At 43.5% G+C, this 13,974-nt stretch overlaps 1 protein-coding gene across 1 annotated transcript in view; it reads left to right on the top strand.

Annotated features, from left to right (window-relative positions):
* The window catches only part of Rpn2 (Regulatory particle non-ATPase 2), an 81,118-nt gene that overhangs the window by 8,830 nt on the left and 58,314 nt on the right, over positions 1 to 13,974 (top strand). The window contains exons 7-14 of the mRNA XM_055077479.2: positions 1,438 to 1,506; positions 2,816 to 2,919; positions 4,942 to 5,016; positions 7,551 to 7,599; positions 7,758 to 7,889; positions 8,038 to 8,126; positions 8,681 to 8,759; positions 9,064 to 9,237. Coding sequence (XP_054933454.1) covers positions 1,438 to 1,506; positions 2,816 to 2,919; positions 4,942 to 5,016; positions 7,551 to 7,599; positions 7,758 to 7,889; positions 8,038 to 8,126; positions 8,681 to 8,759; positions 9,064 to 9,237 — 771 coding nt within the window. The remainder of the gene's footprint in view (positions 1 to 1,437; positions 1,507 to 2,815; positions 2,920 to 4,941; positions 5,017 to 7,550; positions 7,600 to 7,757; positions 7,890 to 8,037; positions 8,127 to 8,680; positions 8,760 to 9,063; positions 9,238 to 13,974) is intronic.

The following is a 13,974-nucleotide window of genomic DNA, read 5'->3' as shown; positions in this document are numbered from 1 at the left end:
AAGAGCGGTGCCTAGTGCTCGCATGGGGTCGAACTGTGCCAAGCTGCACTTATCGGATGCCCAAGCAGAAGGAGATTGTCCGAGCTCTCGTGAGTTGGCCCGCTGGTTATTGTGGGAGCAAGCAGCCTAACCGCGGGGACTTTTCCCAGCATGTCGCTGGAGCCTTTGCTTTCGCAGTCACATGCTATAGCTGTCCCTTCTGCATTTTCGCCCTTTGCACAGGAGCCATTTGGCTTCCACGAACCCCAGGACCATGCATTTGTACAGTGTTGGGTGTTGCTGGAGATAAATAGTTTCTGCCAACTCAGGGCAATACTGTGTTCTCTTGCGTGCTTAGCACTCAGTAGCCCTTTTGCGGCCTGAGCGCAGGCGCAGCGGCGCGCTAGGCAATGGCTGACACAGTCCTGTGGCTCGCTAAGCTCGAACCCATGGTGGTCGGTACTTCTCTGAGACTCTAGCACCCCCATAACGAAATAATTGTCAAAATTCGAAAGCAGCTTTTCACTTGCTTCACCCTGTTTATTAAATTTCGTCAATAAACAAACACAGTAAGAGTAGAGAAATGTGCCCTGATCCAAATACCCTTCTTGATTGATGTCGCCTATTGGCCATTAGCAGCCGCATATGAAAATCTGTTATATTACGAAATAAAGCATCCAGAAAAGAGTGAGGTGCAAGTTTCTGTTGAAAAGAGAGAGTGTTTGAGAGAAAGGTGACCTCACACTCTACTTGCGAGATCCACGGGCTGGGCATGACTGCAAAATTTGGCTGAGATGTTCACAGCAGTGTATGGTATCCACTGATTGTGTTTTTCATCAAGCCCGAGGCGTGATTCAGGACCCATTTAAAGTAATGCTTATAACTACGTTTAATTTTTTGGCCTTGATATGGCAGCATTAGAGAAGGTAAGGTCAAGAAATTTTTAGTACATAGGAAACTATGTTTGTGGTATCTGCAATGTTGAACTAATTTTTATTTTTAGTTTCAAGAAGGAAATATTTTACAAAACTGCTTCCAACATTGTATTCTTTATTGTATAGGCTATCTAGCCCTGCTTTAAAAATAATTTTCTTTTGAGCCAGTATTTCTTAAATTGTGACTGCATGTGCGACCTTTAAGTATATTGAGATGTGATTGGCCCACATAGAAACTAATTGCATATTTGAGGTGAGTGGAAAAACTGAGCAACATTGTGTAATTAGCAGGCTTGGTCAACAAAGGGTAAAGTTAGGTGGAAAACTTGTGTCTAAATATACAACAGTAAGAATAGCAAATTGACCTTTGTTAACGGGTCCCGCCACTCCTGCTGCACCAGCCACACGGACTCCACATGAAGAGCTAAGTTCTTCAAAGAAGGAGACAGACATGGTGACACTTTTCTTTCTTGTTGTTTATGCTTACGAGACTGACTGTGAGTGTGTTTGCATTGTTTTGCAGTGCCTCATCTTCCTGGATGATGCACGGTCAGTGGCAGATGTGCTGCTGCGGCTCCTCGACGGCAATGCGGTGAGTGTTTGTGCAGGGCACACTTCACAAACCTGCATTACAGCACTGTCACACAGAGTCATGCGATGATTCATAGTCACTGGCGGGCATGGCTTTTGTTAAAGGCTTTTAACAGCACCATAAATAAAGGTATGCAGTCCTAAAACATCTAACCATAGGCTGGTAAAACAAATGGCACTCACTCACAAAATTATATCTTTTACTTAAGGCTCACTCAGACTTGCCAAAATTCTCCTTGGCTTGCTTGACTCAGACTCAAGCTCACAGAAATTCTACTCGGCCTCACTCACACAGACTCGCAGGTCGGTCTGAGTGAGCTGACTCATGAGTGAATTTGTTGGCCTATGCCTGTGATGTGCTAAAATTATTGTAGTTTTCTATGAATGTGATTCCCTAAAGATGTTAATTCATTGCTGCTACCATTGATGTTTGTTTAAAACTACTGCAACAGAACAAGTTTGCAGGACTAGTTAATATTCATTTTATGGCGGAATGCATTCGTGGCACTGCATCTGTTGGGCATAATGTGATGTCAAGGGAGTGATCTGGTAAAAGTGGAGTACACTGCTTGCAGTTTAAGTTACTAGTATTTACTCGCACGTCCCGTAAGTTGTATTATCAGATGTAGAGCCACAGGAGGGTAAAGAGAAAAGATTCATACATAGGTTGACTGACTGCTAGTAAGGCAGCACATGAAAATTTCAAGGTGACACCTCTTTATTTTAGTGCATGTTGAATGAAGTTCATTGCACACTGTGACATAATGAAACTGTGATCTCGAAAGCTTTTACTAACCTGTGCCAAGCACAGTGCAATTCATATTTTGGCAGCACATATTTAATTGCCAGTCAATATAAAAGGAATACATTGCATTCCTAATGAACAAAAGGTTCGACTTAGAATGTCTTGAGATGTTTCTGTGTTATGCTGTCCAAACATGAGGAAATACTTTGAAATCCATGAGAGCATCAATACCATCTCTCTCCCGTATTTCGAGCCACTCTCACATACCGTTTGATGAATTTGCTGCATTTCATATGCATGTGACACTCTTGAACACGTGACGCACTCCTCTCTCGAGCTATGTGCACCAAACTACCAGCACAATTAGGCTTTGTTTTCCTACCAGCTGTGAAGTGGCACTTGTGTTTCAAGGCCTGAATAACAAGTAGTTGCGTGTTGGGTTACTGCCACTTATATAGTGCCTTGTTTTCACTAAGATGTTCTTTCATTTAGTACTGACCAGCATTAATGACACAGGGAGCATTTTATACTAATTTATTTGTTGATCATCTCTCTCCTTCTGTAGGAGTCAACGCTGATGGCATACCAGATTGCATTCGACCTCTATGAGAGTGCCACCCAGCAGTTCCTGACACGCGTACTTCAGGCACTGCGCACGTTAGGTGGCGGGCAAGTGGAATTTTCGCTTGAAGTTTGGGCAGGGCTTTTCATCAGAAACTTCTGGCAGTACATTTTCCATTGCATGAAATACAGCGAGGTATGGCACTTCTAATGCCTATCCTGGCCGTGCAGTGAACAGCTGAAGGCGAGAAAAGGGCAGATGGGAAGATTTGACCAGTCAAGGCATCGCAAGTGGCTGTCTAAACCAGTGTTCACAGTATGCTGGCTAGCATTACCACAGGCAGTGTTTCTCACTGATGTGAGAGCTCAGCTAAATCAACTTCGACTACCGTGGTCGCTTTAAACGTCTTAGGTGTCGAGAGCATTTCAGCTTGGTACCAGTTAGCTTGTACAACAAAAACAAAACTCATTCTGAGCCAAATCCTCGATGTTCATGTGTCATTAGTGGTACAGGTAGGCCATGTGTTGCTTGTTGCACTTGCTGCAAAAGCTGAATCAAGAGGAAATACTGGCATGTCTGGTCACAAATTAAATCACCCATTTGTGAGATGGGCAGCTGCCATGATTGTAGGACATGGCGGTGTGTTGAGCATGTGACAGGCATGGAAACAAGCGAGAATCAATGACAGCCTATAAAGCTCAAGCAAAGTTCAAAGCAAAGGTGTGTAAAGTGTATGCCTGTATGTTTTATACATTGATATTAATTAAAAGGTACACTAAAGACAAATATCAAGTCGAGCTAGATTGAAATATTAGGCTTCTGTAATAATAAATTTGTCATTGTAGCGAAAACAGAGTTTTTGCAAGTGAGAAAGTGACAAAAATGAAAAATCGGGAGTGTCGTCATATTTTTGAGTGTGGTCTATCATGTGGTGTCGGAACTGGCTGATTCACAAAGAGCTGCAGAGAGGGAGGCCACGTGGAAATTACAGTCGAGGGCCTCTACAAAAAAATGAGCTGTATAAGGAAGGGAATATTCTGTCCCAATTCTAGTGTGAGCGGTGCGGTGCACGACCTTTACAACGAAGTGACCTGCATAGCGAATGATTTTGGAGGCCCCAAGCGCTTCGTTATAAAGGCATTCGACTGTATGTGAATTCGTACGATTTGACCTGGACAATTTAAATTGTGTCGCAGCAACGGGACCTTTGGTGGAAATTTTCTACTCGAGAAATTTATATCATGTGTTCGCACACAGAACACTATCATACATTTCTAGACGAATAATCTATCAATGTAACTTGGCTTAATATATTCCTTTAGCATACCTTTAAAATTTTACTGTGTATTTTTAACGTAAGGAAATTAAAATAAATTGGAAAACGCTTCCTGTCAATGGCACTAGCTAATTTGTTTTCAATGGCTATGTTTCTTAAACATAATTTTGAGATAACTGAAAGAATGGGCAGCCACAGTTTCAAATCGTTTGGTAGGTAGTGCACTGCACATATCACTCTGAGGTTGGAAGTTAGGTTCCTACTGTTTGTATTTCGCCTATAACTTAAGTTTTTTTTTCTTTGTCTTGAATATACTTCAGAGTGCAGATTTTCGCTCGTATGTTGTTTTACTTTTATTTGGTGATTGATTTTCACAGGCTTATCACTGTTATCGAGTTATCGCTCGGCGCAAGATGCATCTACTGTAACCAAAATTTCTTGAATGTTGTTACCAATCCTATAGTAAAAGATTCTTGTTTAATCGGATTACGTAAATCAGATTACAACGTAAATAGATTTGATTACTGTGCTTGCTGCTATTGCTGTGATTCGAGTGTTGGTCATATTTCTGCACGCAATTTCACCTCATAAAGAGTTAGATCCTCGACTCACACTTTTGGTGGCGTTTGATTCTTCACCGTCGCTACAACGTGACAGTATGATGTGCACCTATAGCATTATGTGAAGGTTTCGTGGTCAACAAAATTCGTGAAAGGGTGGTCAATGTGGTTTGCTGTGAGCAATGTAATGTTATCCCTAGTCAGCCCTAGTGGGTGTTTTTGCTACCCCTAGTGGGTGTAACATCACAAGTGGTAAAGAAAACGGTGCTAGCAGATTATGTTTTTGCTTGCAGGGCAGCGATAGCAGCACCGAAAACAACTGCACCAGCAGAGGCCTTAGAGGCAGCTGAGGATGCACAGGACACAAAGTGAGTTTCTGGTGGCTGCTGTTCGGTGGACTGCTCGAAAGCTAGCACAGCTGCCCCTGAGATGATTGTGAGAGGCAGTTTAATGTATACTGTAGGAATATATAGGAAGTATAGGAATATACTGCCTGGAATGCTACTCCAAATGCAAATACAGTTGAACCTGGATATATCGAATCTGAAGGGGATCACAAACAAAGTGATATATAGGCCATTCGATATATATAAAGTAAAAATTTTATACAAAAGCTTTTGAGGGGGATCTTACAGCTGTTGAATATATACAATAATTCGTTATATGTGGGTTCAACATATCAGGGTTCGACTTAAGTCTAGGCTAGGGAAAATGTTTTTGTTTCAACTGCAAAAAATGGTGATGGTGTCCAAATGTCACACTCTGAGCAATGGCTTCCTCACAGTCATGAAAGCTGAAGGGCACATTACATTGAAAGGATTGAAAAAATTATTTTAACATGGCTTCTGTTTGTGGTGCAGACCTACATAACTTATGCTGAATGGCGTTTTAGTGTCTGAGCATGTGAGCATGAATATTCTATAAGGGAATAGAACAATGTACACTTGCTTGTGCATTGGCAGTACCTGCAACTGTGAGGCACAGTTTGATTAAATGTATTCTAGGCAAAAGCACATTTAATAAAGGTGGAACTGTTGGAAGCTTTTTATGTAAGAAAAAGAAACAAAGTTGCTATTAGAGATATGTTAATCTCCCTTCAGTAGCAAATGCATTTTATTGCAATAGCAATTATATAGACACTCCAGGTGAATTTTACAGTCAGCGTTGCCGTGAGGTTCCGCATATGTTTAGGTATATGTATGCTATATGTTTATGCATCCCGTATATGTAAGGTGGATGCTGTACTATTCAACTGGAAAAGTTGCTTAAATCATGTCTTACATTTTTGACTGAATTCCTCAGAATTTTTGAGAATGGTAGCTCGCAAACAAATTTAGTGAGACACAACATTGACAGTGTATCTTTAATCTTAAATCTTCTCAAACTATTAAATATTCAAAGTGCAAAACGATATCGGTGCTCAAACCTGAAAGTGATGCAATTTTACTGGTGTGGCTCTTTACGGGCAGCATAGTGGTGGCTGTGTGATGCCATTACAGGCCCTACATGGCGTGTTGAAGCTTTTAAGGGTGCCGGAAGTTTTGCCGTACCCGCATATGTCGCATCCGCATTAGTTGGACTGTGTATTTGGAACACCATCCGAGGAGTTCAAGCGCAACGCTAAACATTGCTATCACCGTCAGTGCTTTGACCTTTGGCTTAAACTCGCAATTTTATTTTTGAGGTCATTGTGATTTCTTGATCAGGCTGTATCTGCACCGTGTGCTCAAATGCATTTTAACCAATGAATAAACAACTAGTAGTTAAAGGCGAAGCATTCATACTTGCATTTTCTATATGACGTGTTTTGTTGAGCAAGGTGCTACCTTTTCGTGGCACTGGACTCAGCTGCTTTTCAAGCTAGCCGTGTGGCCTTGCTCCGTTACAGCTATACTCGCGGACAACTTTCTGTGGCACTGAAGGGAAAGCCACGGAGTCAAAGCGCGCACGAGGGAGAGCGCTTCTGACATGAGTCCCGTGTTTTCATCCACGTTAGTGGTAGTAATGGTAGGCTTGGTTCAGCACAGTGGTTTAGAATGTGTGATTTAGAACTTGAGTGTATGATATTGGGGGTTGTAAGCGTGAATCTGGGCGTCTTCAATATGCAGTCATGAGGCAGCAGCAGAATGGAACCGTATTGTGTATTGGTACAAACAGCTAATTTTAAAAACACCTTGTGCAGGAAAAGTTTGGTTCAGTGTGTGCGATAGAGACTTGGGTTTCTGTCGGACCAGACTGCCGTGCTGGAGTGCCACATGTTCATGCTGCTTCAAGGGGAAAATGTCACCAACTTTATTCTGTGGTCTATACTTGTAAATGGGTACTAAACAAGAGTAGCATTGCTTTCAAGGAAGAAGGAAATATTTGCCTAAAGTGATTCTCGCGACAAATAATATCCTAATATTCTTGTGCCATGAGGCGACTTTGTTAAGAGGAACTATTAATGAAAGGGCTGCACAGTTCTGCAGTTGTATCAAATTGACTGTATTGAACAAGGTACACTAAGCTGTGGTAGCAGTCTAAACGCAATGCAGAGGTGCCACCACGTCGCCATAAATAACACTGAAAGAGTATTTTAGAGAGATGTAGTGTCGGCGACTTCTTTTTCAGGAGAATTTGATTGCCTATACTGATTTTTATTATTTCCTTTTCTGCTAAAATGCAGCATATTATGACCTTTCTATTATCAGTGGTTGACTAAAATTTGTTTTAAGTCATGGTAGCCTATATTTTCACAGTGGCAATGCCCAATTCTGTGCCACATATACATCATTTTCTAGCTTATCAAAGCTATCTTTTGGCAAAAGTGCGGCCTTGGACACTTGAGCACAAACAACATCAATGTGATTTGCCATTTGCCTCGAGTCTCTTTGGAAAGCATCATATGATAATTATCTTGCAGGACAGAACCAGCGGCAGAGGACCAGCCTGCTGATGATACTGCTGACAAGGCGAGTGTACTGGTCGAGCATTTATTACACCTGTCTGTTAGATGCTAGCCAGGGCACTTGGATCCCAGTGGTGGTACATTTGGCAATACTTTAAGGAGTAAACAAGCATTGTGCCTCTCTCATTCTCATGTCAATGGGTCAATGTTGCCTTCATGCAGGAAAAGAGTCCACGTGCGGGCCAGCTCGACAAATTAGCCACCATCCTCAGCGGAGAGGTCACCATCGGCTTGCATCTGCAGTTCCTTATCCGCAGCAACCATACAGACCTGCTCATTCTCAAGCAGACCAAGGTGGCTCACCTTCTTTCTCATGTTGTATTCTTGCTTACATTCTGCAAAGAGATTTGTGCAACCATGTTGAGGGTGCACTAGGTATCAGAAGACACCATATTTTTTCTATGCATAAGTGGTCTTGACTGTTACTTGCCCACTAATGCAGGATGCTGTACGGAATTCAGTCTGCCATACGGCCACAGTGATTGCCAACTCTCTGATGCACTGTGGCACTACTAGTGACCTCTTCCTCAGGTGAGTCTTCGCTTTTGACCAATTTTGGTTGTGCGTGTGTATTTTGGCTAGTTATAGACGAATGTGTTCGTTAAGTGCTGAGAAAAGCATTCATCCCTTGTTTAGAACCAGCACTTCATGTGTGTGTGCAGCTTGTCAGTGCATGTTTTTTGTCTGTGCTCCGCCCCTTGGAGCAGAAGCTGACAGAGGAGACTGAAGCTGGGAAAACTACTTGTGAGATTATGCCAAGATGGCTGTTCATTATGGCAGGAAATTAAATGCAAGATCTTGATACCGTGAACATCACTGTTTGTTCATACTTCTGGCATGTCTTTCAGCAGTCATGGCACACATATTCACTAACCATTGGTGCCATAAAATAATGTATGTGTTTGCAGGACCAGGCAGGCAGTTTGAATTGTCTGATTTTCCGAGTTAACAATGGTCGAAGTAATGATATTTTTTTTCTACTTTGTACATTCAGACATGGCTATTATAACACAGGAGTGATAAAGTATGGCTGCTGTAAGCAATCGCATTTAACACATGTCAGTGAAGACTGCCCTGTGATGCAGGGACAACTTGGAGTGGCTTGCTCGTGCCACCAACTGGGCCAAGTTCACAGCCACAGCCAGCCTTGGCGTCATACACAAGGTAGGGGCCCTCTGCCTAGGCTGCATCATTGTCGCTGTTGCATGCTTTATCAGCATTTGTCCCTCTTTATCTTTAGAGGACAATCAGGTCATAAACCCCATGCAAACATTCAAATAGTATGTCATTAGACTTCAATGAAAGCTTGTTGTGAAGTTTCATTTTGCTTTTCTTTTCTATAGCCAAAAGAAAGTACTAGTACCTAGTCAGGTTAAGTTGCAAAAATGCATACAGTATGTTGCTGTGCATCCTTGGTGCATGTTTCTGGTTAGTGCATTCAAAAGATGTTTTGTCATTGTTAATGCAGGGTCATGAGAAGGAGGCCCTACACCTGATGTCATCATACCTGCCCAAAGAGTCGGGTCCTGGCAGCGGGTACACAGAGGGTGGTGGGCTGTATGCTCTGGGCCTGATTCATGCCAACCATGGTGCCTCCATTACAGATTATCTACTCTCGCAGCTCAGGGATGCCACCAATGAGGTCAGTCTCTCCTCAGTCCACACATACCCTGCAACACAAATGCTAATGCAGCAGAGATATCTTTACTGTGCTTTGGCCCTTCTCAGGGTGGCAAAGGTGCATGCCGTGTGAAATGCTTCCAGCTACTTCAGTTGATTTCCCACCACTCCGGTTGACTACCCACCCCTTTAGAGGGGGACATGGCAAATAGAATGGTCGACTTGGTCATAAGTTCTAATGTGTTTTCTTTTTCCGTGATCCTCAAGTGCTCTTTTATCATACGGAAACATATTAGAAACGTACAGTAGAAGTAAAGCAGTTTGCACATTTGTAGTGTGCTGGTGACAAAGCTGGGTAAGAAATTGGGCATCGCAAGGAGCCATTGCAGCATGGATCACAGGGCCTTCTGTTGACGCAGCGCTACCATCTTGAAGCCATTGTAGAAAAGGATAGGTCAGAGCTCCAGATAGCATCAAGGCCTTATTTCGTTGTGCAAAAATAAAAGCATAAGTTACCAACTTTAAAGGTAAAGAAACACGTCAAACTCCATTATTGCCATCATGGGCGTACAGGGGGCGCTTAGGCTCCTATAGGCTGACGCAGGTTTCAATTGCTGATGCACCTATTTCGCGCACATTTTGACAGTGGCTAGCTGTGCATTACTTAGCATTTCTTTGTCCAAGTGGCATTTGGCAATTATGGTAGGCTGCATTTTTGGTTCGCATTTCTTTAATAAGGCATCCTAGCTGCGGTGTAGCAGTGATGGGGACATGATTTCCACAAGAATCTATTTACATTTTGTGGCGACAGTGAAGCTAGTTGGTATCATTGTGAGAGACATTTCCCTGTGCTGAAGCTTATCAAAACATTCCTAAGAAAGCACTCGAAAGAAAAAGTCGCTAGACTCTCGCATGTGTATAGCATGTTCATTTGACAAGATATGACAGGACTGTTCATTTGACAAGATGTTAGAAAAGTTGGCCAAACTTGATGTTTCAATCTCATACACATACTAAATTGTTGAATGTACCATTGAGTGTGAATGGGCAGTCCCCTTGCCCCTACCAATTGAAAAATGTCCACTCCTCCTAGAATTTCTAATGAGAACCCTGGTCTTTCATAATTTTAAAGTGGAACTTCCTTAGCATACCCTCCCGGGCTATACTGACTGTGGCTTTTCCATTTCAACGGTCCCTCTTGGTGCGCGGCACATGATTGAGAGGTGAATTTCCAAGCAGCTGCATGTAATTGAACTATTTGGCCACCTGCTTCTGTGGAAGTTCCATTTATTGTAACAGTATTCCTTCTTGGCGGCAGTGAATTGGGTTATTCAAATTGTGTATAAACGAATTTCGTTATATTGAGGTTCAAAATATATGGTGCTCTATGGACAAGAAATTATAAAAAGTTAAATACTTTCTATATTGAGAATTTTGTTATACTGAAGTTTTTTATATCAAGGTTTAACTGTAACACTAATGAGCACATTTTATGTGTGTCTCTCCCTGCTTGACTGTTGTTTCACACCAGTGTGGATTGTGATCGTGAGAGAGGTAGCCAAGCAAATACAGTGTGTGCAGCTGTCTTGAAAAATTGCCGCGGGCAATTCTTATGAGTATGGAAATATGAAAGCTCCCTGCCACTCATGGCTTATAAGTACGAACCAGTGGCAGGATTTGCACACCTTCTTGAAATCCTTGAAGACACCTGAATTTGGAAAAACAGATTCAAGGGCCCTTAAAATGTCTTGGAAATAAACGGGCCCCTTTCTTTCCTTGAAAACTGGGATTGGACGATTTCTGAGCATTCAAACGAACAAACTCCGCATCGGCACTGTGCTGTGGACGCTAGTGTGCCTATTGAGGAACGATCCTATATACAGTTAAACCTCCAAATAATGGACTTCAATATTGCGCTTATTGGTTGTGCGCTGTTGCAACAGTGTTTAACTGGTTGTGGCATGCTTTCCGAGGGCATTACAACACCTCACTAGGTCATAGCTGCACCAGTTGCATAAAGATGATGCCAGCTGTAACATTTCACTTGTAACATAAGCTCTTGCTGTCTGCTCACGACTGTCATACATTGTGCATACATTTTCCTCACTTGGCAACCCTTGGGAAGGTTCTTGGACATACAGTCAAACCCGGCTATATCGAACTCGCAAAAAAACGCCTATCAGTTCGATATAGAGCATAATTCGATATAAGCCTGCTAAATAATTGGATGTCATAAAAGCACATACCATTTATAAAATCACTTTATTAACGAAACTAGCTTAGTTTGGCATAATTTAGTCCTGCATTTTCTTCTGCTTGGGCAATTTCGCTGCCTGCGACGCACGCACTTCCCCACGTTGTCTAAGGAGTCGGAGCAGCTGAGGCCGCAACCTTCCGCATTCGCGCTGAAGCGCCGGACTAATGCGAGTGCACCAATCACTTCGGAGGATGTGGGCAAAGGACCGTAGTTGCTTTCCTCAATGTGCCTACTTTCATTTGTGCTCGGTACGATGTCGGCGATGTAGTCTTCGTTTCCGGGCTCTAACGTGGTCGCGACACCATCATCTGCACTCACAAACTCGTCCACCGTTGATTCGAATGTCCCGAAAATTTTGACAGCTCGCTCCAAACTTCGGCAACACCGGCAACGGCTTCGTCGCATTCATCAGAATTTACAGTCCTCACCGAGCACGCGGAAACCGGCACGTATGAAGAACCCCTCGTACACGGCCGTGCGTACGCGTCGGGCGCCATGGGCACCGGGTTGCGAGTCTGGCCACTTTAGCCCTAATCGTGCCGAGAGTGCTCCTCGGAATCTTGCACGCTGCGGGGACATCCAACTTCTCATCGCGTTCGACGTGATTTATGATTTCGAGCTTCACGACGAAAGACGAATTCTGCCGCTTCATCACGGCAACACTGCGGGAGAAGGCCCACAAGGCGCAAACACGATAAACCAGAGAAGCAGCCAGACAACTCGCACTTTCGCCATCTTGCACGAAGAGAGCACAAGAGCCTCTGATTGGCTGTCTGAGCAAGCGCTGTAGGCGGGCCAGGATCATTTTTTGCTGGGGAGTGTCGCTAGATAGTGATCTAAAGAAAGGAAGGCCGCTTGATTCTGCAAACCGTGAGGGAGCACGGCGAAGCGTCGTCAGGGGAGAGGCGGTGGCAAGTGAAAGATGACAGAGAAAGAGGGAGGATGTGGCCTAATAGACTCCACTATGCGCTACAGGGGGAGTGTCGACGGCTCGCCTGAATAGCCCGAGGTAGCGCGGTCACGGGAGGGAGAGCGGTTGGATGGAGCCGCGCCGCCGGGTTTTCCCGCTACCGCGAGGGAAAGCCAACTTCTGGGGGCACTTTTCCGCCGCTTGGCGTTCGATATATCGGGAGTCACTGCAATATTTGTTCGATGTAAGCGTAATTTTTGCTATATATACTCGTAACTATACCGTGACCAGAAATTGTTCGATATATAGAATAATTCGATGTAAACGGGTTCGATATAGTCGGGTTCGACTGTATATGCATACTCTGAAATCTCGATATAACGAACTTAGGGGATCGCAGTAGATTGTTCGTTATTCTGAAAGATTGTTATTGTGAAAGCCCCAAAATTAAGAATTCTGCCCATCAGCCCAGTTCAGTCACCATATGAGCTATCCACAAAAACATTGCTGTTGGCTCTCGACAGGCACTGCTGCTATGTTCCATAGATTCTGCCCCCACACACCATCGAAGCACCGTATAATAAGAGTGACGTGCACAAAACAGATGTTGACGCCGAGAAAACTACCGGCAAGTAGGTTGCTCCATGTTGCCTCCAAAGCGCAATGTTTCTGGCTTTTTGTTTGTTTTTCACATTTCTTTCTGTGGACACCACAATTTTCTCACTCCAGGTGCACACCTGAACTATGTCAAAGTGCAAGCGCGCGTAAATGACCTCGCCTGGAAAGTGCAAAGTGCGACCGTGTGGTGTCCCCGCGAGTACGAAGGTTACATTTCACCGTGCACGTAGCTAGTACGGCCGCAGAATGAAGTGCAAAAGAAAGAGGCGTGCGCAGAAAAAAGGGAAAATAAGGAAGAGACATGCCTCCGTTGCTAGGCAACACTTCTGTGCGGAACATGCGCTCGCAAAACCTGACTTGTTGCCGCCTCCGCTCGCCCGCATTCTTTCTTCCTCAGGTGCCATCTCAGGTTTTCTGAACCCATGCACCACAACGTCTGCTAGCCTGCTGTTTCAGCTGCCGTGAAGGATACACTGAAATCTAAGAATCGCCACATTTCTGAATATTAGTGCGTAGTACTGAGGCGTTGTTAACATCACAGAGAAGCAATGACAATCGTTATTCTGAAAAGTTTGGTATTCTGAAGTTTGTAGTACGTACTGAAATATTTTTTGCATGGAAACTATAAGAAAGTCTGCAGGGGATTTCTGAAAAGTTTATTAATGTGGTGCTCGTAGTAAAAAGGTTTTGCTGTATGTTAATATTTACTTTACGTCCTATAAATAGAATGTTTGGCATGTCACTGCGTGCAGCATTTATGTAGCCCATGCATGGGCTACACATTAGAAGGAGAGAATTGAATTTCAGCACTGGCTTACAGTGGTCTCTGGCTGTGCTCGAATACATGTGTTGTGTGCTTGTACGACAACATAGTGTATTTGGTTTGTACCATGTTCTGCGCAGTACACATGCTTTAATGTGAGTCAATTTCTTAGAGTGCATGTAAAATGTAGGAGAACATCCACAGTACAGTT

The sequence above is a fragment of the Dermacentor andersoni genome, chromosome 2, assembly GCF_023375885.2.
Source record: "Dermacentor andersoni chromosome 2, qqDerAnde1_hic_scaffold, whole genome shotgun sequence".
In the NCBI taxonomy this organism is placed as follows: Eukaryota; Metazoa; Arthropoda; class Arachnida; order Ixodida; family Ixodidae; genus Dermacentor; species Dermacentor andersoni.
This window is presented reverse-complemented; position numbering and strand designations above follow the sequence as displayed.